This window comes from Hippocampus comes, unplaced genomic scaffold (assembly GCF_001891065.2).
Source record: "Hippocampus comes isolate QL1 unplaced genomic scaffold, H_comes_QL1_v1.1 scaffold62, whole genome shotgun sequence".
Lineage (NCBI taxonomy): Eukaryota > Metazoa > Chordata > Actinopteri > Syngnathiformes > Syngnathidae > Hippocampus > Hippocampus comes.
This window is the reverse complement of record NW_017806062.1, coordinates 786045-810172: the sequence shown is the minus strand read 5'-3', so window position 1 is coordinate 810172 and position 24128 is coordinate 786045. Positions and strand designations below refer to the sequence as shown.

The window sequence follows — 24128 nt, the reverse complement described above, 5'->3', positions numbered from 1 at the left end:
CCAATAATATTGTCAGTCTTCATAAAGCGCATGAGGCGGTCGAATAAAACAAAGCTTTGCAAAATGAGTCAAGAATATAAATAACCGCCCCGGCGTCCCTGTCCTCCGTGGTGAAGGTTGACGAATGACTGCGAAAACATTAATTAGGCGCTGACAGCTAAGCATGAAATGGGAATAAAGAAAGATGAGGGGCCAAAATTGCCTCGTATTGACTGCCTAACAAGCACGAGTGGCTGCGGGCCATGGCTGTTGCATCGGCACACTTGAAGTGGAAGTAATTCCTCTCATTGGTTGGTCGGAGCAAAACTTGTAATGAAGACTCTGCCGATTAATCACTATCAGCTATTTCAAAATCGCCAAAAATCGGATGATATATATATATATATATATATATATATATATATATATATATTTCCACATTACCACGGTAAGGCAAAGACAATGACATTCAATCAGCTGCCGAAGATGAAAGAAACTGGATTTAACAACAGCACCAATTTGCCCGTCCACTTTCAAATGTGCAGTTTAAGACCCAGTGACCTGGACACGGGCCACATAATTCCAGTCACTTTCCAAGTTTTACAGGGCAAATCAGGACAATTACAGGCGGCCTCCTTCCTGCGACGCTTCTCCATCAGCATCCAGCCTCTCCGTCTGCACGGGATGCTTGTTTACCAGCTTTCACCTCCACCTGCTTCAAAACATTCTAATTAGACATTTCTCAGATTTTTGGGGCTACCTTTGGGGAAGAGCGAGGCAACGTGATCTTGTTTTGATGAATAATATATAAATGCATGTTCTGAAGCTGGCTTTTTGATCAAATTAAGTGGATTTTATTTCATGAGTCATCCTTTTTCAATACGTGACTTGAGTCTCTCTTATACTGCATATTATGTACTAAGGTTTAAGGTTTCTTTTTTCAAGATTTTGAACGTGTGTGATGCCTCACATTGAAGAGCTGTAAAACTGTTGTGCATATCAATAAAGATGTACTGTATTGCAGTAAGAAACTCTCTGAAATCATTACATTTGAATTCTTAATAGAATCACGAATGGCCTTAAACATAAAAAAATAAAAAAACTTTTTTAAAAAATCGGTCATCCTAATTCAATACCCAAATTGGTTACATGAATACTCGAAAATAGAATTAGAAAACTGTAAAATATAGACAAAGTATACTGTATATGTGTATTTAACCAGTGTTTATTATAATTATTACTGTTTATTATTATGACTATTAGAAATAATTAAAACTGTTCGTTACATGTTATTATTTCAGCATTAAAATTGTACATCCACATTTTAATCTTGTAACCTCACTTCTGAATGACCTGTCCCAATTTTTTTTTAATCTAATATCGCTCTTGAACCCCAAATGTACAGGGCCTTAGACATTACGTAGAAAAAAAAACCCCACTCTGAATTCGCATGACGTCATAATTTGTTTTTTAAATACTATTTCAAATGAATTTAGAAGTTTGCTATTTTTGTGTCGTCACTTGAACGCACCATCACCAAAGCGCGGTGTACGACTGACCAATCTGACCAATCAGTGTGGATTATAGGAAGAATCAGCCAATAAATGCCGGCATGTCTTTTTGTTGGCCAATCACCTTTAAGGATGTTCCCTTTGCCTCCTTGCTGCAATGGGAAATGAATGACAGGCTAGCCGTTAGCCACACACACAAGCAGAATTTTCTTTTTACACTCAACAGCAAGAAAGCAAAGTAACTGAAGATAGTTTGGGGTTTTTTAAACTACTGCGTTTGGAACGGGACGCTCGTGAATTCAACCGCAGGATCGTAAATGGATTAACGAGTGATGCTAACAACAACCGTTAGCATGTGCTAGCATGCAGGAAGACTATCGAGTCTGCCTGCAGAATGAGCCGACAACAGCCTATTACTTGAAGGTAACCAAATTATATTACATCGTCCGAATCACTCGGAAAGCACTATTATATGTTGCTAACCTAACCTTTCGATATCGGCAAGTTGAGCTAACGATACCTTCAGCTCGCTTGTAGCCATATATGGACAGCGCATCAGCAAGCTCTTCAGGATCCTTATAACGATCCTGGTCATTTCAATCAGGTGTGTTGCATCAGGGAGGGATGGAAAACATGCAGGATAACGAGAACCGGAGTTTGACACCTGTGTTTTAGACTGTTGAATGAACGCGCATGTTTATTCATTATAATTTCAAGATCAGTCAAAACAATTATGAGGATTATTTTTTTCCCCTTATGGCCCAGCCCGAGCTCAAGGCACTTGACATAGAGTGTTTAACAATTTAGTCTGTCATCATCTTTCCTGTCATCCAGGCTGGAGGACTAAGTGCCACCATGTACCTGAGCCCTCAACATCCCAGGGTCAAGTCCGGCTGCAGCACCAGCTCCAGCATCACAGAGCTGCTGACCGCCCTGTGTGACAGCAGCCTGGCCGGGGTGTCGTGGAAGCGTCGGGCCCTTGGAGGCGTCTCAAGAGAAGCCTTCCACAAAGCTCTGAAGAAGCGAGCCTATGGCACCTTGCTGTCAAAGCTTTTCCAGGATGGCGTCAAAGCGCCCGCCACCTCTGGGCCCAGCTCACCTCCGAGGAACAGAGTCTTGATGATATGCTTTGACCTGAGAGTAGCGGGTTGCCGGGAGGAGGCAGAGAGGCTGGAGGAGCTGCTGGAGACGCTTCCGGAGGGGGCCGCCTCTGGCCTGAGCGAGCTGGATTCCGTCCTTGAGCTCCTGGTGCACCTGGCCGGCTCCTCGCCCCCGCCGCCGCCCTGCTTCAGCCGGGACTACATGAGGCGGGAGCGGCCCGTGCTGCGGAGACCCGCACCCTGGCCTTACCAGAGCACGGAGCTGCAGAGGCTGGAGGCCCGCGCCTGGGGGCTCGTGTGCGGGGAGGAGTGGGCGTCCGTGGAGCACTTATGCGGAACTCGGAGGTTGATGAAAGCTCAGCCAGGTGCAGGCTTGATGGCTCTCAAGACTAAAATGGACACGGAGGAGAGATTTGAGAAAGAGACCAGGTTGACCTTGTTTGGAGCCTTGCAGCACACTCGAACCTCAGACCTGGACATCAGACTGGACCTTCCTCCTGTGCCCAGCAACGTTGATGTAACTGGGCTGACCATCAGGGTATAAGTCTTGTTTCTATAGTTTCCCTCCTCCGCAGATGACAGAACGCCAAGATATGATTACTTGAATAATTGTTTCTGATGAAATTTTATTATCTTCCGCGTGGCATATTTGGAGTCAAAAGGATCGGCGTGTTTGATGCAGGTTCCGCCGTGTCTGGATCAGTCTGACGATGAAGGCTTCCAGTCGGCCTCCAACCTGACGCCGGACTCTCAGTCGGAGGCCAGCCCCGGTCCAGAGATGGATGTGTGGGAAGCTCTGCGGACGTTCGAGCCCGGCGTGCGTTGCTGCTGGGAGTCTGTCGGCTGGTGAGGCTTCTGTCCCTGACACCTTCGCGGAGGTTCCGATCATCATTTGAAGGACAGTTTGCCACGCACAACATTATTAACCCTTGTTAACCTCGACTGACCACAATTGACCGCTTCCTCAAATCTGCTGTTAAAAAATATATTCAGTTTCTCTTCCAGGTCAGGCTTTGAAAAGTAATTTCACCTGAAATATGCGAATCAAATATGAATATATGGTTGAAGAAAACGACTTTTCAAGGCCAGTATGTTTGAATAAGTCGACAAAAATCCTCAAACGCTTCAAGGCAACATGTGATCATTATACGGCTTTGGCCCTGAGCTGGTTGAGTGATTGGCATTGATTTTCATCCAGTATTTTGTTGGCAGCGTTGCATAAAACAACAAATGGCGCTCAAGGTCCTCATGACAAAAAATGTCAGCCTCTCCAAATGTGATATGAAAATATTATCGATGAATATTTTAAGTCCACTTCACGCAGGCGCCATCTGACGGACGATGAAGAGCCAGTACAGCGGTGCCTTGAGATATGTGGGCCGGACTTCCGAGATTATCAAGACGAGATTTTGCTCTCCTGTTCTTTTTTTTCTTTTTTAATGACGTGCGTGGCAATGAACTCGCCTAACTTCACATCAAGCGGCAGTTTGGCAGAGAGTGAACACTTTTTAAACTAGAGGGTTGAAGCGGTTAATTGTCACTCTAAAAGTTAACTGTCAAACTAAACATCCAACCAAGAGAATTGCACATTGTGTATTTAAAACAACAGGATAACTTTGTCTTTTTTTTTTAAACACCTGGTATACAATCCGATCATTGACCCAGTTTGTGTGTCAATAGGCCGCCCGGCAGGAGAGAGTCCTTGTACCTGAGCGAGAGCGGCAGAGAGGCCTTCGACCAGCTGTACCGCCTGTGGGAAGGTGAAATGAGGGTGGTCAGCGGCAGCGTGCCCTCCCCCCTCCTCCCGTTGCCCGTCGACACTCAGGGCGAGCTCGTGGGCGACCTCCTGAACGTGCTGATCGGCGTGGCGTCCACCACCTTTCCTCTCAACCAGGTACAACCCTCTCGCTCTCCATCTGTTAAGCAGCTAAGCGTGGCGATTAAGAAGGTTATGGTCTTGAATGAGGTTTGATTAAATTCAGCATCAGGCAATTGTTTGTGACGAATGAGACACCAGTTTTGCACCCTGACATTAATTTCGGTGGACGTGTCCATCATCGCCGGACTTATTGGGGGTTCAGTATTGCAATTTCGTGATATTTAAAATGCACTCAAGAAAGAAATTTTCTTTCATACAGAAAAATAAGTATGGTATTATCCACACCATAAGGCGTTTCGGATATAAGGCTCACCTTCAATGAATTTTAACACTGTTTTCATATATGGGGCGCACAGCATTATAAGGCGCATAGAATAGAAGCTACACTAGTGGTTGCGGTTGCATTATGCATTCACTAGATGGAGCTGCGCTAAAGGGAATACAATACAATACAGGGTGCGCCTTATGGCACGGAAAATACGGTAGGTTCAATGTTTTTAAATTACTCAGTGTTGTTAATGCACCAAGATGCTTTTTGCCTTTTGCATGGCGATTTACATTTAAAAGTTGTTTATTTTGTAAAATTCCCTTTAGTTCTCCATTTTTTTAAATCTTTAGGGTCTGGAATGGATACTGTACAGTTACTCCAAGAACAGCAGAAAGCACAAGCGTATAAAATATCCCATTAAAAATTCAACTCGTTCCAGAAAAGAAAAAAAAAAAAATCAATCACCAGGGAGCTTATTTTTGTTGCCACCCCATAAAGATTTTATATACCTCCAGAAGAGTTATTTTCTTTTTACAGTGTCTTTTGTCTTGTGGAGCGATAACGTGTCGGCAGCCGCGCTCGAGCTCGACGGCGTCACGTAAGCTCGGGCGGTTGTTGTGTCGCGCAAAATTGCATTGCATCATATTGTGCCTCCCACAAGAACGCTGGCCAGCAACTTCTCATAAAAAATCCATAAGAAGGACAACAAACACCAAAGAGTCGCTCTCATATATTAATAAAGCGCAAGTCGCAACGGACGTGACTCGCTGTGCAATGTGATGGCTTTCATACAGACAGTTTATGAACTGTTATTAGTCTGAAACAGGCTTCTGTGTTTTTTTTTTTGTTTTTTTTTTGTGGGTGGTCTTCCCAAGAGTGTACAGTTCGACGTGCGCCCCGGCGTGTGCGTGTCGGGAGCCTCTCCGGAAAGCGTGTCTCGTCTTTTGGGCGAGCTGGCCCAGTATGGCACCTACTACCTGAGGCTGAGCCGCTTCTCCCTGCAGAGTCCTGAAAAGAAGGGCCTGGTCTTCCAGGTATGTACGCGTCACCACGGGCAACACATTTGGGCTTTTTTTTTTTTTTTTTTTTGCGGACAGGGTTATGTTTTGGGGCGGCAATTATCTGCCAACGCAGTTTTTTTTTTTTTTTTTTTTGAGCCCCTTCCATTTTGCTGCCGAGACGAGCTGCAGGAGAAATTAAATGCGAAAAGAGTAAGACGGCAAACATTCAAACAAGCAAAGTTAAGTGCAGTCTCACACTTGAGCGCATTTCTAATCATTTCTCATGTTTAAATTAACTCAAATTTGCATAAGACTCCACCGGCCCAGACAGGGCACTTCATGTAATTGTCAACAAGATTGTTGAAGTAAGATTTAATTGAACATTAAGTTGTGAGAAAAAAAACCCCAACACGCTTTTTAATTTACTACGTTCTGCCATAATAAATTGAAACAAATTTAAGCGTCTCGGAAAAAAGGTCGGCCGATGTCATTTGTGATTAGTCGTCAAGAATTACAGACATGTCTTTACATACGCGTTCTCAGTCATCCCTACTAAAATATGCAAATACAACCTTTTCCGATTAGTACCGTTTTGTTGATGTTGTTTTGACGTCATTCCACTCACCCGAGTTGAAACATGGCAGAACTTAAAATGTGTCGTTCCAGGTCAGTAGTCGTCAGACTTTTTATTCGGCGTACCGCCTAATAATACGATGTCGATCTCCAGGTACCACCGTCTTGACCAACATGAAAATACAGTCGTGCAATAGCGGCAAATGTTTATCACAAATGAGAGAAATGAGAGAAATGATTATTAGAATCAACGTAGCGTTTGGCCATGAACACTGCGCTTGTATTTCGGGGTAAAAGTTTTATAATCGTTTCATGAAAATGTGTTGCACGTGAAGGTTAAATCAAAAATCGGACGTTAAGTTTAAAAACTAACAGGGCTTTAAATACAGAAAAAAAGAAATGCAAAAGTCAAATATAAGTTGGAACGCGAACCGATGAAGACCACTTTTAGGCCGTCAACAGAAAACAATAAAAACAGGAAGTTGAGTGTTGTCGGTGCGGGGCCATCTTGTGCGGCTGCGTGTTCAAAGTCGTTCATTAGCGCACCGTTAATACCTTCGAAACAGGACCGTTGTAACCTTGTTTTCGGTTCAGGACGTTATTAAATGTCATACGACGCCATGTCTGTGTCTCTCGAAGGCTTTCACGGGAGGTCTGAGGAAGTACTTGCATTACTACAGAGCATGTGTTCTCAGCACGCCTCCCAGACTCAGCCTACTGACCATTGGCTTCCTCTTCCGCAAGGTCGGCCAACAACTCAGGTGAAGTTTTTTTTTAATCGGGTAAGACCAAGGTCTGCCTTTAATTTTCAAGCCTTTAGCAATTAGATGAAAGGAGAACCAAGGCCTTGATGCCAATGAGCCGCTCCGCTTTCATCTCAGGTATCTGTCAGAACTGTGCCGTGTGGACGGGCCTCTGGGTGGCGACCGGGCCGCCTTCCCCGTGGTAAATTGCTTTTCATCCGCACAACGCGCCGTCGAGCTCTCGTGTTCGACTTTCAGAAGGCTCAAAGCCGCTCGGCGTTGCTTTCAGGGCGTGAAGCTGCTCTCCCACCTGTACAACGAAGCCCAGAACAACTGCAGCAACGAGAACTACCCGGTGCTGCTCTCCCTCCTCAAAAGCAGCTGCGAGCCCTACACCAGGTCGGCAGCGCACGCCGCCGTCGCGTCTCTGAAAAAACAAAAAAAAAGAAAAAAAAAACCTGCCACCTGCCTGTCTCGATCGTCTGTTCTCTCTTGAATCAGGTTCGTGTCCGATTGGGTGTACAGTGGCGTGTTTCGAGACGTTTATGGCGAGTTCATGATCCAAGTCAACGAAGAGTACCTCAGCTTCAGAGGTATTTTGGTTTCTTTTTTAAATTACATTTAAAACAGTTCCAAAGTTGAAGTAGCGTATTTTCCACACTAAAAGGCGCACTGGATTATGAGGCGCGCCTTCAATGAATGGCCTATTTTGTCTTTTTTTTTTATACATTGGACGCATCACATTATAAGACACAATCTACAATGCATCCACTAGATGGAGCTACGCTCAAGGAAATGCCAACTGAACGATCAGATGTCAGTAAAACTTAAAGCAGCGACACAGTTCACTTAACCAACAGCAAGTTATAACATTGACTCGTGAGCGTTGAACTCGCTTGCCGCTGCTCGATATCCGTGTTCAATTGCGTAACCGATCGCCTTAAGTTTGAACTCTGCGTTGTCATTAAGTTTGAACTCTGCGTTGTAAGCATGTCTCGAGCAAGGAGCCATTTTGGGGTCGAAATATTACCGTCATGACCGTACACAAGGCGCATCGAATTTTAAGGCGCGCTGTGAGCTTTTAAGAAAATGGAAGGCTTTTAGGTACGCCTTTTACCACCACCGCATCGGCAACTAGATCAAGCAATCACGCGATTACCGCTAGCGGAAGCTAACACCGTAGCTAAGGCTAATCACCGCATCCAAGAAAACTGCAGTGGAGCTCTGCTTACCACTTACATTTGCCTTTGATATGATAGCAGGAATGCCGCACCTTTTGTCGGCCCTTCGTGATTCCGTCACAAAAGTGTTTCAGACAATGAAGTCTGGCTTGAAAGCATTTCAGAGGCCCAAGTCGATTTACCATAATCTCAGTGTTTCGTCCCCTTTAATATGCAAATGATGTAAAGATGTTTGCAGTCTTTTTTTTTTCTTTTCATGTGTGTTTTTGCAAAAGTGAAAGGAAACAATTAGTCCCATTTTTGGAGGTCATACGGCTGCTGTTGCTTTCATATTATCCGGCTAATCAATGACTTGTCAAATCGAAGACTAATCTATTACCCAAATAATGGATAGCAAAAAGCACGAGGTCACACACAGACACGCACACCCTCTGATTATTCTCTCGCTTTCATTTTATTCGAAAGCCGCGTCTCAAACCGATAAATCCTTCGAGATGTATTCTTCCGCGGAAGAAAAATGATTTCATTACGTTTCTTTTATTGCCCTACCGGATTTGTCCTTGTGTCCGTGAAGGATTGCATCACGTTATTGGACAGTAATCGTCAGTAAGCCCAAGCATGAGTCAAACAAAAAACCCAGCCGTGTTTTGTTGGTCTTTTTTGCTCGCAACAATTGTGTCGACCTTTTCCCACATGTGCTCTCGCTCTTCTGGTTAAAATGCGGACCACACGACAAACTCAATGCAGCTCTGCTTACCTTGCGCAAAGCCACCACTGACGGCTCGTTTATCCCGTTTCATCAAAGTGCAATAGGCAGATAATGATTTTACTCGGTTATTCGATTTTCCGCTTGATAGGCGGGCCAAATGTTTGTAAACGGGACCAAATACATTTTCCAGACTATGTCCCCCTTTAATGCATTTCGAGTTAACTGAAGGTTGTTTGTTCACTGTGTTCTTACCTAATATGAAGTCCTGCATTTCTTAATTGTATTGCGTTCATCTTTATTGTTTGTGAGCCTGCAGAGGTGACAGTTCCGGCTCACTGCAATTATTGTGTTTGAACAGTAATCCATAAAACTCGCCGAATGCATGCTGCTCACCGTTGCCTGGCCAAAATGTAGTTTGTCACGCAGCGCTCCATTCAAGGTCACGCCACGGCGGCTGCTTTGTCTGGCTAAGAGGTTAATTTGCTCGTCGGCTCCACCTCATCAACTCTCCGCACTTGAACCCCGCGCGCTCCAGCTTGTCTGGAGGGCGCCCTCGGAAGTTGTCGGGAGGGGGGAGGGGTGCTGTGGGGGGAGCAGTCAGCAATGGACTAAGCTCTCTTGGCTGTAAAATGCTCCAGAAGCCCAACGCCTTCACATGCTGCCGTTCATTTGGCCCAGGACGAACTGAGCTCAACCGTTTCCAAACACGAGTCTCGGTAATAATACAAGTCAGACGTTCTAATGGGCTCAGTGTTAAGAAGAATACTGTGTAGCTTATTTTATTCATTCTTCATCCGTCCATTTTCAACGGTGCTTATCCATATTTGGGTGGCGGGTGAACTCCGGTCAACACCCATCCCAGCTGACCTTAGACAAGAGGCATGGGACACCCCAGAGTGGTTGCCAGCTACCGTATTTTCCGGACTATAAGTCACTTTTTTTTTTTTTCTCCATAGTTTGGCCGGGGGTGCAGCTTGTCTGTGAAATTCGTAAAATATGATGTCATTTCACATGTTATTTTGATATTAACCCACAAGAGGTCGCTCTAGGCCTGTGTTGCTAAGTCAATGATGAGTCCAACGTAAGCGACAAAGAAGAGGAAGTGCCGCATCTTCTGCCTCCGGGGTTGGCGGACTTGTTTCAAACTGACACAGAGGATGAAGATTTCATTGGATTTTGAGTTTTAGAGTGATACTGATGATTTAGTAAACTTGTTAGCCTGTTCTTGAATTCTTAATATGTTACGTGAACATACCAGGCACGTTATCCATTCGTTGTTTATACGTCATGTAACATTAGCATGCCGTACACTTAGTCAGCCGGTTGTTCTCTATTTTATTTTCAATTGCCTTTCCAGATGACATGTCTGTTCTTGGTGTTGGATTTTATCAAATGAATTTCCCCAAAAATGCGACTTATATTTGTTTTTTTCTTCTCTCTTATGTACTGTATTTTATGGCTGGTGCGATCTATATTCCGGAGCGACTTAAAATCCGGAAAATACCGTGATCGCATATGGTCAAATACGTGTTAACACTCACTCTCGGTAAATAAAAAATGAATACCGCTCCTGCGTTGTGTAAAATGGCTTCCCGGCAATAAAACGTTTACAAACACTCTGGTCAATTGAGTGAACGCTTGCTTGACCAACGGCTTCAACTGCCAGCGGGCTTCCCATTTGGCCATCGGAATTCACATGATGTATGTTATCTTTTTTTTTTTTTTTTTTCTCTGCAGACAAACACTTCTGGGTCCATGGATACACTTTGATCTCGAAAGACGTGGAGGAGTGCGTGCCCATTTTCCTCAGGCACATCGCCAACGACGTGTACGTCTGCGGGAAGACCATCAACCTCCTGAAAATATGCTGCCCTCAGGTTGGCCTCGTTCTTTTCCCGCTCGTCTTCCAATTCACCACGCGTGTTGGATATTGTCGGAACTCTTGCCATGATGCCATTTCGCATACGCTGATTAAAGGCATCCCTTACATATGTGACGGCCATTTGCAGCGTTAATATGCTCAGTAAATCAACTTATTTTTCATGTACATGTCATAACTTTCAGAACAATTTTCAAAATAAAATAGCTGCCTTCCATGTTCATAAAAACACATCACTAGAGAACCGTCACGTGCGCAAATGTTGCACAATGCCACACACACACGCGCGTGGCCACACCGCATCTGCAGTGTCCATCAAGTCTGGGTACATTTTCAAGAACACATTCCTCTCAATCGTAATGTTGACAAATAACAATTTCAACTTGATCTCCAACGGTGAGATTTTGCAACGGCCCTCCAAGGGAAGCCATAACTCCGAAATGGCCCACGACAAAAAATGAGTTTGACACCCCTGCTGTATAGCATTAATTCTGAAAAAATTAAAAATAATTTGTGTTTTGCCTGGTCACTGCACATCTGTCTTTGTACAAATTCTGCCAAGGTACGTACACGTCGACTTTTCTACACGGCAGAGGCATCATTTCCTGTTCTATGGTTATCATCTGAATTTACCTTTTTGCTCTCACTGGAACGAAACAAACAAACAAAAAAAAAAACAATACTAACCCAACATGATATTTAATGTTCTATTTGCTCACGGTGCGGAACTTTGGAGGCCTATTTTTCATGAACATATCCCATCAAATTGCAAAATATATGACCTCTTCAGAGGTTCCACTGTGTTTTATGACGTTGAGCATAAACATGTCCTCACCCCGACCGTATTTCTTGTCCTTGTTATATTTCAAAGCCCGTTGCATTATTATATCTGCTGTTCACGTCGCTGTCATCCATTTAGAAGAAGAAAAAAAAAAAAAAACAAAGGACGCCGCCTGCAAGGAACGACAAATCAATATTGAGACAGAGCAGGGACACTCACTGTCTCGTTCAAATCCTTATCAATACGTGAACATCCCTGTGATGATACATCGTCTGGACGTGCTGAGACTTGAGTGTGACGGATTGCAGCACACACTGCTCTGCTTTTTGTCTCAGGACACTTTTTTCCCCATCCCATGGGCGGAATCATGCGACTTGCTCAGTCAGTGACCATAACATTAGGTACACTTGCAGAGCTCCTCTACATGAGATATTTTTAATTTCATGTTGATGATATTGTTTTCAGTTTGAAACAACACTCAGACGGGCATGTATTCCTTCGTTTTCATGGTCTTCGTTTGAATTGAGCGTGTGCGCTACAATATTTTTGGCTGGCTCAGGTTGCTACCTAAATTTGTAACATCTTCGCCGCAGAAATCATGAGTCAACTCCTCCAAACACAGTCAGTTGTTTCTATTTATGTCCATCAGCAGCACATATTTCAGGTCGCTTCCGCATCGGTGATCGTTCTGTTTCACATCACTATCACGGAGTTCATGGCCTCATTTGGGGTCAAACCACACCATACGTTTTGTATCGGAAGTATTCAACAAGTCTAATCCTCAGGAGTTTTGGAATCAACCATTTTCAGAGCAGATTTGTTTGGGAGTTTAGGTCTTTTTTCAATGAATAGCTTAGTGCTTAACCCAAAATTGGGGAAGTTACCCAGCTCATGAGTTTGTTTTTTTTGTGGGGGGGGTGATACCATCACTTTGCCTCAGGAGATTCTGCTAGCTTAATGCTAACACAAACCAAAACGCCATAGAAAGGTATCATCGTGTCTGTTGTGATAAAAAAAAAAAAAAAAGAACCCAAATGAAACCCGTGTAGATTGACACCATATGTCACAGGCATATATTCGTTATCTTCTGTTTTAATTTAACGACTGTTTAACAGCTTTCTGAGTCAGTTGAGAAACGGTTGTTGTGTAGGTCTGTATTATACTGCCACCTGGTGGCCAAAGTAAGCGCATCAGAAGGAGTGCACCGTGGGCGCGGAAGGTTTTAATGGGCACTTCGATATAATGACTGGGCAAAGGTGATTTTAGATGAGACTGGTTTTAGTTATGGCGCTGGTCAGGGAACAAATATTCGCTGAAATCATCGCTGTATTCGAATTAGCTCTCTGTATGATGCAGTGCAGTTGTGTACCATTGCAAACTCCAAGCGCGGCGCCGTTCGCCGCGCGAAATGAAATTGGGCTTTACTCACTCGCGTGCATAATTCACATGACAGGGAATGTTATTAAAACGAAATCCCGCGGTGAAGGATTATAGAATTAAACAATATGTGGAATGAAGAGAGGAACTGTTGCAATATGTCGCGGATAATAAGGTGTCTGTTCCCGTGTCCTCCCCCCCTGCAGCACTACATCTGCTTGTCGGAGCTTCCCGTGCCACGGATCGCCGTCACCTTCTCCCTGCAGGAGGTGGAGGGCATCGAGAGGGACTGCGCCATGTACCGGGGCCGCATGGAGAGGATCGCCAAGCACAGTGCAGTCAGCCGGGAGGTGCAGGTATTCAGACGCAGACAAGTCGGCATTTGGAAATGTCGCTCGTGGCTTGGATGGATGCAGTGGGAAGCTCGAGGTCGTTCAGGGTTAAAAAGTTTTTCTTTCAAGGCTCGGAATAAACTTTTTTCTTTTCCTTGAGGAGCGTTTTTGCTCATCAACAACTTCATTTGTGGAGTAACTTTATAATTTTGAGGGTACTTTTCCCTTTTTTTTTTTTTTTTTTGCTGGGAACTGAAGCAAAGGGTGACTTTCTCTGCCTCATTTTCCAAATTGCATTTTAAGGTTGTACTCGTTTCTCTCCAAGGCTTCCCGTGTTTTGTCGAGTTGGACACCCTGGCGCAAGGGGGGTGCCGGCAAAGGCATCTCGTTTTGTCGTGATTGCTGTTTGTCCTTGTAGGCCCAGCGAGCGGAGGAGGCGCGCCAGGAGCTGATCAATCAGGTCAGAGCGTCGGCAGCCAAAACCTTGGAGAGCATTCGTGGTTAGTGTTGCACAAACACAAACACACACAGCATGTCGAATGCCATGTGGTGTCTGATATGCAGCCTCATCCTCTTGCCCGCGTTGATTGAACCTCCATCCAAATCGCTGCGCTCTGTGTCGGAACCGACGTTCGCCGTGTGTGCGAGGCTAATTGCGCCGAGGACTGGTTTTGAATAGGCTTCCAGCCCTGAAGCCCAATCACCACGCAAACACATTTTTTTTTTTTTTTTTTAAACAAACTCCCCGCGTCTTTTCCGCACCTGAGAAGATGCCAGGCAAAGTTGGCTGGCCCCGTTTCCTTTTTACGTGCCTTGGCGCCATCATGTATCGGCGTTTGTTTCGAGGCAGATGGCAATGCCTTTTGATGTGCGCGCGCGCGAGACACTTAGCACACATTTTTGGCGTCGGGGTGGGGGTCGGGGGGCTTTAAGCGGCTCACGGCGCTCTCCCCCTCGTCGTCTCCTGCAGGGCGCCAGGTGTCGCAGCGTCTGGCTGAGGAGGCCAGGAAGAGGGAGCGCTTCCGGGAGCTCAAGCAGCACCTGGAACAGGAGCAGGAGGTATCCTCTCTTTTGAAAAAAAGATTTAGAATTGCTTGCAAAAACATAAAGACCGGCGGTGTCCACACTTCTTCCACTGAGGGTCAGAAACAGAAAAAAAAAGAAAAGAAAAGAGGAGGAGGGCCAATTGGAATGTTACGCAACATGTTCAAACCAAACCACCTCCAATACTGGAGGTCATCAGAAAAACCAAAAACAGTCCAAATCTCTGCTTGCTTTTGCTGGTGACAAACAAAAATTATTAGTGTGGTTTTTGAAAAAGCATGAAAAAAAATGTGCAATATCTTCAGCAATTTTGAAACATGATGTGACAAATGTTCATTTACTTTTCATTACATTGACAAACAAAAAGAGGGTGATGTTCAACTTTTGTTTCATTTTTATTGTCAAAGAATTGTCTGCTGTTTTTCTCACAACTTAAGAAGTGGGTTGTATTTATTTGAGATTACTGGAAGTTCAAATGTGTCCAAAAAAGGGTTGCCGACCCCCCGTCTAGGTGACCCTCCCAACAGTTCAGTCAAGTCCGTCATGCTTTTATTTATTTATTGATCAACAGTGACATCTTGAAATCATTTTTCTTTTTTTTTTCAATATCGAGTACTGCACAGTACGTGACTTACCGTACGATGCGCTCTTACTGTCGCAGTGGCGCAGCTCGGCCAAAAAGAAGCAAGAGGAAGACGACTTCAGCTTTGCCAGAGAACTGCGGGACCGGGAGAAGAGGCTTCAAGCGCTGGAGGAGCAACTGGAGCAGAGAGCCAGGTGTCTGGCGGCTGATTGATAACTGATTGGCATCCGATCGATAATTCATTCGGGAATCTCCCGTCGATTGTTATTTCCAACTGAAAGCGAGCGCGCCGTGTGCATGTGACTCGGACCGTAGGAAGGAGCTGATCGCCCAGTACAGCCACCTGTCCGAAGAGGCGGCTCGCAAGGAGCGGCGGGCCTTGTGGAGGGCGCAGAGAACGAGACTCGACGAGGCTCGATCTCACTTCTTTGCGAATGACCGGCGAGAGTTGCGGGTGCGTTGTGCCAGGCCTGTTAAGTGGCGTGCGCAAGCGCGCGTTAGCGACTGAATGTCATGTGACTTCCGATTAGGCCATACTGGAGAAGCATCCTTTGGGCCAGGTGGGACGTCCAGCTTCACCACATCATCACCCCTCATTACTGGTATGATAATATTTTCTGTCTTTATCCACATTAATGCACCTTCAAGGGAAGAAAAAAATAGCGGCGCCAAAACGGGCTTTGTTCAACTGGCAACAGGGTGCCACCACATCCCATTCAGGTGCGCCATAATAGGCTAAAAAGCACCCGTGGCATCCGTAAAGCTGTAGAATCAGTCAAAAGATAATGTTGCATTCCCCAGCTAATTCTGCTGTTTATTCGTCATCCTTATTTCTTTGTGCGAAACATGAAAACAAAAAAAACATGCAGGCGCATGATATTAAATTACAATGTTGTAGAAAAGTGGATCAATTTCAGGACTTCAATTCAAAAAGTGAGGCTGCTTTTATCGGGACATAAATTCATCAAACACATTCCGGCGTAATTGTTTGATTGTGAATTTTAGTTGGGAAACCACAACCAGCAAAATGTTTGAAAATAAAATTGTGAAATATTCCCCTCTGTGATGTGAATCAAGATTCAGTTTCACTTTTGGAGAGACACGTTTATGCTCTAAATATTCGGTTATTATAACCATTATTATGAATACTTTTTTTTTCAATCGTAATATAGTCCCGATAAGAAGCCTGGCGCTCGCTGCCTGGACGGATCATTTTGAAGATATGACTCATATAGAATCAAAACAGCATACAAAGTCCAACGAACTCGAGAGCACGAAAACACTTGGCATGTGCCCAAAATGGCATCTCCTTCCAAATCAAATGTATTTTCTCTTGACAGGAAATTCCCTCAGAGCCCCTGGTGGAAACAAAACCGGAGAAGCCCGAAGAAGCGGAAGAGTCTCAGACGGCGGACGCTGCCGCCTTCATCTCTGGCGACTTTCTCCCCGAGTCGTCAAACCCCGACGACGCCAAGCAGGACGAGATGGGAGCGGACATCCCTGAGGCGTGTCCCACCGCGCAGCTTCTCGACTACGACTTCAGCGCCCCCTTCAGTCCGCTGGAAGGAATCGCCGGCCGCAAATCTCTGGCCCGGCTCCGGCCCGCTTGCGGCTCCGCCGCGCTGCAGCCCGACGTGCTCCACGAGCGCTCCTCCATCTTCCGCTTCCCCGCGGGCGAGAACGTGCTTCTGATCCACGGTCGCGTTTCCACGTCCAACTTGTCCCTCGGACCCGGCGCCCCGGAGGAGCCTCCGAATGTATCCCGAACGAACGGGCTGCCTATTCAGGATGCGACGCTGCTCGGGCAAGGCGACGCTTCTGCGCTCGTGGAGCAAGACAAAGTCGCGGAACCGCAAGAGGGCGCGGCAGTCAAAGGCGAAGACGGCGCTCATGCTTTACCGGCAGAAAAACTCGCCGGTCTTTCTAATCGGAATACGGTTTGTGCTGTCGAGGCGCCTTCGAACCTGAACTCCCCTCGTTCCTCACGCTCGCCGACGGCGCATCCCTCATATTCGCACATCGAGATCGGCAAGCATGTCTCCGACGTCAAAGCGCCTCAACCTTCCCCCAATGTCCACGGCAACGCCTCCGATGCCAACATCAAAGTAGGAGAAAACGTGTCCGACTTTGTCGATTCGCTTCCCGCGCGAAACCTCCATGGCCACGCCTCCGACGCCAACATCAAAGTCGGGGGAAACGTTTCGGAATTCTTCTCGCCGCTCCCCGCGCGAAATCTCCACGGCCACGCCTCTGACGCCAACATCAAAGTAGGAGAAAACGTGTCCGACTTTGTCGATTCGCTTCCCGCGCGAAATCTCCACGGCCACGCCTCCGATGCCAACATCAAAGTCGGAGGGAACGTTTCGGAATTCTTCTCGCCGCTGCCCGCGCGAAACCTCCACGGCCACGCCTCCGACGCCAACATCAAAGTGGGCGAGTTTGTCTCCGACGTGTCTGAAGCCAGACCCCGATGGAGTAAGCACGGCCACGCCTCCGACTCCACCCTTCAGGTCGGCTGCGTGGTGTCCGGCTCGCCGCCCGTCTCCGCGCCGTCGCCCGCAAGCGCCCGAGGACACGTCTCGGACTCCAGCTTGGGCGGCGGTTGCGTTGTCACCCCGAGCAACCCGCTTCCCTCCCCGCCGTCGGGCAGTCAATACGGACACGCCTCCGATTCTGCTCTGGGTGTGGGCTGCGTGGTGGTGGGCGCTGCGCCACCAGCCTCCGCGCCGGGAGGAGAACGGGGGAACCCGTCACATTCTTTGCCAGGAGCCCGATCGGAGGCGGACGCGAAAGTGGATCACAGCAAAGACGTCAAAGGTATTGAAATGAAACCCGTTGCAGAAATGAGTACAAATGCTTTTGACATCCAGTAAATCGAACACAAATTCTGGTTCCAGAAATGTTCAAGCGCATCTCACAACATTTCCTCGAAAACTAAACGGCTTACAGATGGCCTGATTTTGATGCAACGTACGCGCGGTGCATGTTTCCGTGCACTTGTGGCAAAGGCTCTCAACAACAACCCAGGCTAAACTCACATCCTCGCAATGTACAAAGCTTGCCTCTCACTTCAAGCGAGCGTTCCCCCCCGTAAATTCATGACTTGCAGATTCACCCATTTTCTATTGCTGCCGCTCACCTCGTGGGCCTCTCCGAGCCAAGGAACAACATTGAAGTGAATTGCGTAGCTTCATTTGAACCCGTGATTCCCAACCAGGGTGCCGCGAGAGAACATCAGCGGCAACTCGGGAAATGATCCCATTTCACCTCATTTGTCCGAAAGCGATCGATGTCTTTTATTCGACATATAGTGACACGCAGAACAATTGAATGCGCTTCCGCTCGATGGCAGGTTACGTTCCACGGAAGATAAAAAAAAAAGAAAGAAAATAGGGGGCGGCCCGGTGATTGAGTGGTTAGCACATCGACCTCACAGTGCAGAGGTCGTGGGTTCAATCCCGGCTACGGCCTCCCTGTGTGGAGTTTGCGTTTTCTCCCCGGGCCTGCGCGGGTTTTCTCCGGGTACTCCGGTTTCCTCCCACATTTCAAAACAATGCATGGCAGGCTGATTGAAGACTCCAAATTGTCCCTTGGTGTGAGTGTGAGTGCGGAAGGTTCATCTCTGCATGCCCTGCGATTGGCTGGCAACCGGTTCAGGGTGTCCCCCGCCTACTGCCCGAAGACAACTGGGGTAGGCTCCAGCACCCCCCCGCGTCCCTCGTGAGGATTAAGTGGATCGGAAAATGAATGAATGAATAAAATCGGAAGATTTGTAACACACTGTCAGCAAGCCGGTGTGGCCTAATGTCAAATAACTCCTCAAACGTCTGCGTACTGTCAACAGCTGGAGAGTCGGAGACGCACGAGCAGCAGGTGGGGAGCGCCGGGTTTGACTTGTCCCCCGGAGAGAAGCCTGAACGAGAATACCTCCTGGCCTTGTCCGCTCAGTACCAGGTGGAGCACTACGAGGACTGCTACAGCCTCATGGGTCAGTCATGCACGCGCTTGTGTGCGCGGGAAAAAGATTCGTTTGGACGTATGAAGTTCATGACGTCAAATTGGAAGGCCGAGCCGATGTTAGTCGTTCCGCTTCCTTTTTACCGTCCTCTTTTGTCACAGCGTCGTCCCCCGAGTGTCAGCTGCTCAAGCACGTCGCCCGGGGCCTGCCCGCCCTCCGGCACGCCGCCGACGCCACCTCGCCGCAGCTCAGCGAGATGGTCTCCCTGCCGGTTCTGATCAAACACTCGGTCACCACCCCGCTCATCACGCAGTGAGTAGCCAAAAACATGTCATGTCAACTTTTTGTCATTTTTCACAACAAACATCGGCACATTTTAGAAAGAGATCCAATCCAAGAACTGTTCTCATCATTCGTGGGACCAAGTATTTGATCTACCCCGAAAAAAAAGTTTGAAGCATCGCCTATACATACTTTGGATGTTGCTACTTTTTTTTTTTTTTTTGAATGAAGCTCCTCAATTCACTCTGCTGTAGTTTTGTTGACATCTAGATGCCCCAGATGGCGGCCAAGCACTATTTGTGTGTGTGTGTGTGTGTGTGTGTGTGTGTGTGTGTGTGTGTGTGTGTGTGTGTGTGTAAATGAAGCTTTTCGATTCACCTCAACATAGTTCCTTGGCCCATCGTGCCACAAGATTGCGGCAGAACACTAATTTTGTCCAAGTGAAGCTCCTTTACGCACTTTAACACAGTTCCTTCATACCAAGGTTTTGTAAATAAAGCTCCTCAACTCACTTCGACGTGGTTCCTTGGCACCAAAATGACTGTAAAGCACTACCAGTAAGTAAATGAAGCTCGTCAGTTCGTTTCAACATGATTCTTTGGCTTAAGATGTGGCAAAGCACCGCTTTGGTCAGCTCACTTCAACTGAGTTCCTCGGCACCAAGATGCCACAAGTTGGGGACAAAAGTGCTACTTTTGTCTAAATAAAGCTCCCAAGCTCACTTCAAAATAGTTCCTTAGTAGTAAGAGCAAACACACTCATTCTTATGTCACCACTGAGTTCCATTTTCCTCTTTCCTTCTCCTCTTCTCTTCGCATTTTTCTTCTTTTGCTGCTTACCTCATACAAAAAAAAAAAGCCAAAGAAAGAGCAAAATGTGAGCTTTGAACTGTGTTTACTTGACTTCCAAATTGGGGGTTTATTCCGCTGCTGCTCCGTCACATGGCCCAGCAAGAAAAGCAAACCGCTTCCCTGCCCCCCCTTCCTCACGGTGGAATGCTGCAGCCTTTCCTTCTCCCAAACATTCCACATCTGTTCCTGCACAGCGTTGGTGGTATAGTGGTGAGCATAGCTGCCTTCCAAGCAGTTGACCCGGGTTCGATTCCCGGCCAACGCAATCCTTTTTTTTTTTCCCCCCTCTCCTCCTGATGTCAAAGTTTTGTGACCTTCATTTCAAGTCATGTCTTCGCCTTTGCTCCGCCTGCAGCGTGTCGCTGGTGAACAAGGCGGTGGTGGACTACTTCTTTGTAGAGTTGGGGGTGGAGCGCCACTTTGAAGCGCTGCGCCACTTCCTGCTGATGGACGACGGCGAGTTTGCGCAGTCGCTCAGCGATCGGCTGTTTGAAAAGGTGAGGCCTTGCTCGGACTGCGGACGAGCTCGCGTCAGCTCAAAAAGCTGCCACACCTGAAGAATGACTGGCTGATGCCGATGCAGAAAACTGGACATATTTGGACAATCCCTACATTGACATATTTGTACAATCAATAAATCAGACGTGATTTTCCACAGCCGTCCAAAGCGCTTGGAAAACGATGTCGTGTGCTCAGCACGTTTAAAAGTGCTGTTGAGTAAACGCTTGGTGCGGCGTCCCCACAGATGGGCAGCGGGCAGACCCCCGGCGAGCTGCTCACCCCGCTGGTGCTCAACTCCATCCTCAGCAAGGCGCTGCAGTACAGCCTGCACGGCGATACGCCGCTGGCCGCCAACTTCACCTTCGCTCTGCGCTTCCTGCCCGACACCTTCCACCCCCACGCCCCCGACTCCCTCAACTGCCTGGAGCTGCGCTACAAGGTGACACGTGCTCACCGTCACGGCCGCTCTAACCCAAATGATACCATTAGGGGAGAAACATTTATCACTTGCTACATCGCGCTTTACTTTGTACTGCGTCATAGGGTTGTCGTTAGAAAAACCCTTCCAACGACTGATGTTTGAATGCAAACAATACAGCAACACTTGCAGACAAGAGTCCACAGGAATACTCACAGGCATATATTCTTTATCCTCCAATGGAAAATAACTAAAATTGCTGCAGTCTTCTTCGTGCTTCATCATTAAATTGAAATATTATATATGTTACCCAATAAAAGAGAGTTATCATTTATGGAAGTAAAGTCATGATTCAAAGCTGTATGACAAAAAAACGGTTACATCGATTGTTGGACAGCTAATCAATTATCAAATTAATTTAGTATTATTTGATTATTTTGTTTTCAATACTTTTTTATAATTGTCCAATTGCTTGGAATTTCTATTTCTGCAGTCCTCCATGGAAGCATACTGATTGTCTTTGTGTTGAATCGAAATAAAACTTTTGCTTTTACTTTGGAAAACGGCTCTCAAAAATGTGAGTCCAAACCAGGAATTGAATCGGAAGTAGTTTGCGTGTGCATCTGCACTGCCAAGTTGAAATACTTTCCTGTTTTCAAATAAAGACGTGGCCATTCGAACGTTTTTATATAGTGCCCCCTGATGGCCAAGTTGTGCATGACAGAAATAGGCCCATTTAGATAAAGCATGAAATTCAAATGCAAAAACTATTTCAGTTTTTACATTCTATGAAATTGTGCTCTTGTTTTTTTTTTTTATAAATTGCAATAGTGTAGCGTTGTTTTTCCTGATTAAAATACATTTTATTTTTTTTTTTTTTAAATGAATTGCAATAGTGTAGCGTTGTTTTTCCTGATAAAAATACATTTTATTAATTTTTTTATGAGGTGGTGGGGGGCAGCTGCAACAGATTAATGGCAATTCTATTCATTTCAATGGGGAAGGATGATTTGAGACACGGCTATTTGGAATTCCCAGTGTGGTGACGAAACCGATTTACGAGTTGAGGCACCCTTGGGTGCACGTTCCAACTCAAAGTGCTTGTGTGTGTGGGCGCCCCCAGGTGGCCTGGCCGCTCAACATCATCATCACCGACAGCTGCATGAACAAGTACAACCGGCTGTTCTCCTTCCAGCTGCAGCTCAAGCACATGGTGTGGAGCCTGCGCGACGTCTGGTTCCACCTCAAGAGGACGGGTGAGTGCCCCGTTGCATTCTGGGAAGGCCCCGTTCCACTTTGTATTCACAGAGATCAGTAGACCAGTAACTTTTTTTTTTCTTTTCCTCCCATTACCCTTGTGTGGACTTATTGGATCCGCCGCTATTGATTAGTGAGCCGCTGCTCAGACCACTCAACGCTTGTCCTTTAACGCATATAGAAAATAGCGTTACGCTCGTTATTGATTGTTATCACTCGGTTCCCGCAGGGGATGTGGAGAGCGATGTGTTAAAGGGTCAAACGCAGCACAAATGTGTAAGAAAACGCTATTAACATTGATTTCTGACAATGAAACAGCTGCCCCCCCCCTCCACAAAAAAAAAAGAAATAATAATAATCATAGTGAAATGTCAGACACCATCAGAGGCCAAATGAAATGTCACTACGCTTTTTTTTTTCAGGGACTTGGAAGCAAATAAGACATGAAACGTACTTTCACTTTTTTTTTTAAAAAACTTTGCAGAAATTGCAATAGAGAGGAGCTAGCTGTCACTTGTTCCCTTTACAAGCTAATAAATAACGCAGTGTGAGGAGACGCACTCGTTCGGCTGATAGTAAAACTAAAAAACTGAGACAATGTGGTTGCACAAGTGCGTACACCCTCTTATAACTGGGGATGTGGCTGCCTGAAACCAATTACATTCAAACTTGTGTCACATGCCTCTGATGATCCCTGATAAAGTTCAACTGTTCAGATGGATGTGTAGACTCTGCGAGGGCTCTCGATGGTAATAATCTGAATAGTCAGACTGTGTGCTATGTCCACTGTGCGTGTGTCAGCGGTGGTCAAAGGCGCCGGGCGCTCGGTGCAGTTCCGCCAGCTGCAGCTGTACCGACACGAGATGCAGCACTTCGTCAAGGTCATCCAAGGTTACATCGCCAACCAGATCCTGCAGGTGTCGTGGAGCGAATTCACCGCCAAGATGGCCGCCGCCTGCGACCTCGACGCCATCCACCGCACGCACGCCGACTACCTCAACAGGGCCATTTTCAGGTCAGTCGCCTTACTTTCTTCGCACGGTAGTGTTGAGGGGCGGAGCCTGCCAAGATGAACCCCAAAAAAGGTTTGTAATTGCCTAGAGATGCCTCAAGATGAACGCCCCTCCCCCAAATGGATGCCTCAAGATGGCTCAAAAGCACAGACTCAACTCACTTCAACATAGTTCCCAACGTGCCACAAAATACAGGCAGTCAGTTCTCTCTCTCTCTCTCTCTCTCTCTCTCTCTCATATATGATTGTTTTTGAATTGGTTGTCAGGGCTTTGCTGACGGAGAAGGCCGCTCCGGTGATGAACATCATCCACAGCATCTTCAGCCTCATCCTGAAGTTCCGCGCTCAGCTGATTGCACTGCCCTGGGCCAGCCAGCAGGGGGAGGCAGTGCACCCCAGCTTCATCGCCATGCAGCAGTCGTACAACACCTTCAAATACTACTCGCACTTCCTCTTCAAAGGTGAGCTCCGTCCTACGTCTTCCGTGCTCGACGTCACGGAACCGTTGCCTGATGTTTGTCGTCGTCGTTGTTGTTCAGTGGTGACCAAGCTGGTGAACCGAGGCTACCAGCCTCATTTGGAAGACTTCCTCCTGCGCATCAACTTCAACAACTACTACAAAGATTCTTGAGCACCTTTAAGGCGAATGTACAATGTAGCACATGTACGGATTGACTGGAACAGATGTAATTAACATGCCTCAGACTTATGTCATCCTGTGTCTCATCGGTTTTAAGCATTTTGTTCACATAAACCACTATATTTGTAAAAATAAAACAAATAAATCAATTAAAATAAAAGACATTTGTGTTGAAGCCTTCTTACTTTAATTTCAGATGATTGTATCTGACAAAAAGTAAGGGTTGAGATTCCTCTCATGTCTTAACATTTTGAAAGATGGATTTGAGA

At 46.4% G+C, this 24128-nt stretch overlaps 1 protein-coding gene, 1 long non-coding RNA gene and 1 other non-coding gene across 4 annotated transcripts; 2 read left to right on the top strand and 1 right to left on the bottom strand.

Annotated features, from left to right (window-relative positions):
- Positions 1-415: 415 nt before the first annotated feature.
- On the bottom strand, positions 416-2104 carry LOC109529860 (uncharacterized). The gene is made up of 2 exons (XR_002170902.1): positions 1979-2104; positions 416-694 (listed from the first exon to the last, which is right to left on the bottom strand). It is a non-coding gene; the product is annotated as an uncharacterized LOC109529860 (long non-coding RNA).
- On the top strand, positions 1538-24017 carry tubgcp6 (tubulin gamma complex component 6). Of its 2 annotated transcripts, XM_019893348.1 has the most exons (26): positions 1539-1913; positions 2325-3128; positions 3273-3436; positions 4271-4484; positions 5613-5771; positions 6951-7072; positions 7193-7256; positions 7344-7453; positions 7556-7647; positions 10682-10821; positions 13188-13337; positions 13732-13813; positions 14284-14372; positions 15019-15134; positions 15256-15394; positions 15471-15542; positions 16281-17644; positions 17705-17757; positions 18785-18928; positions 19060-19210; positions 20387-20528; positions 20777-20971; positions 22074-22206; positions 23009-23222; positions 23487-23680; positions 23759-24017. In XM_019893348.1, the coding sequence occupies exons 1-26, from the start codon at positions 1854-1856 to the stop codon at positions 23848-23850; spliced, it is 5259 nt and encodes a 1752-aa protein (XP_019748907.1). In that variant the 5' UTR covers positions 1539-1853; the 3' UTR covers positions 23851-24017. The 2 variants fall into 2 exon arrangements, with proteins under 2 accessions (XP_019748906.1, XP_019748907.1); XM_019893347.1 differs by having other exon boundaries at positions 1538-1913; positions 16281-17757.
- On the top strand, positions 20225-20296 carry trnag-ucc (transfer RNA glycine (anticodon UCC)). The gene has a single exon. It is a non-coding gene; the product is annotated as a tRNA-Gly (tRNA).
- Positions 24018-24128: the final 111 nt, after the last annotated feature.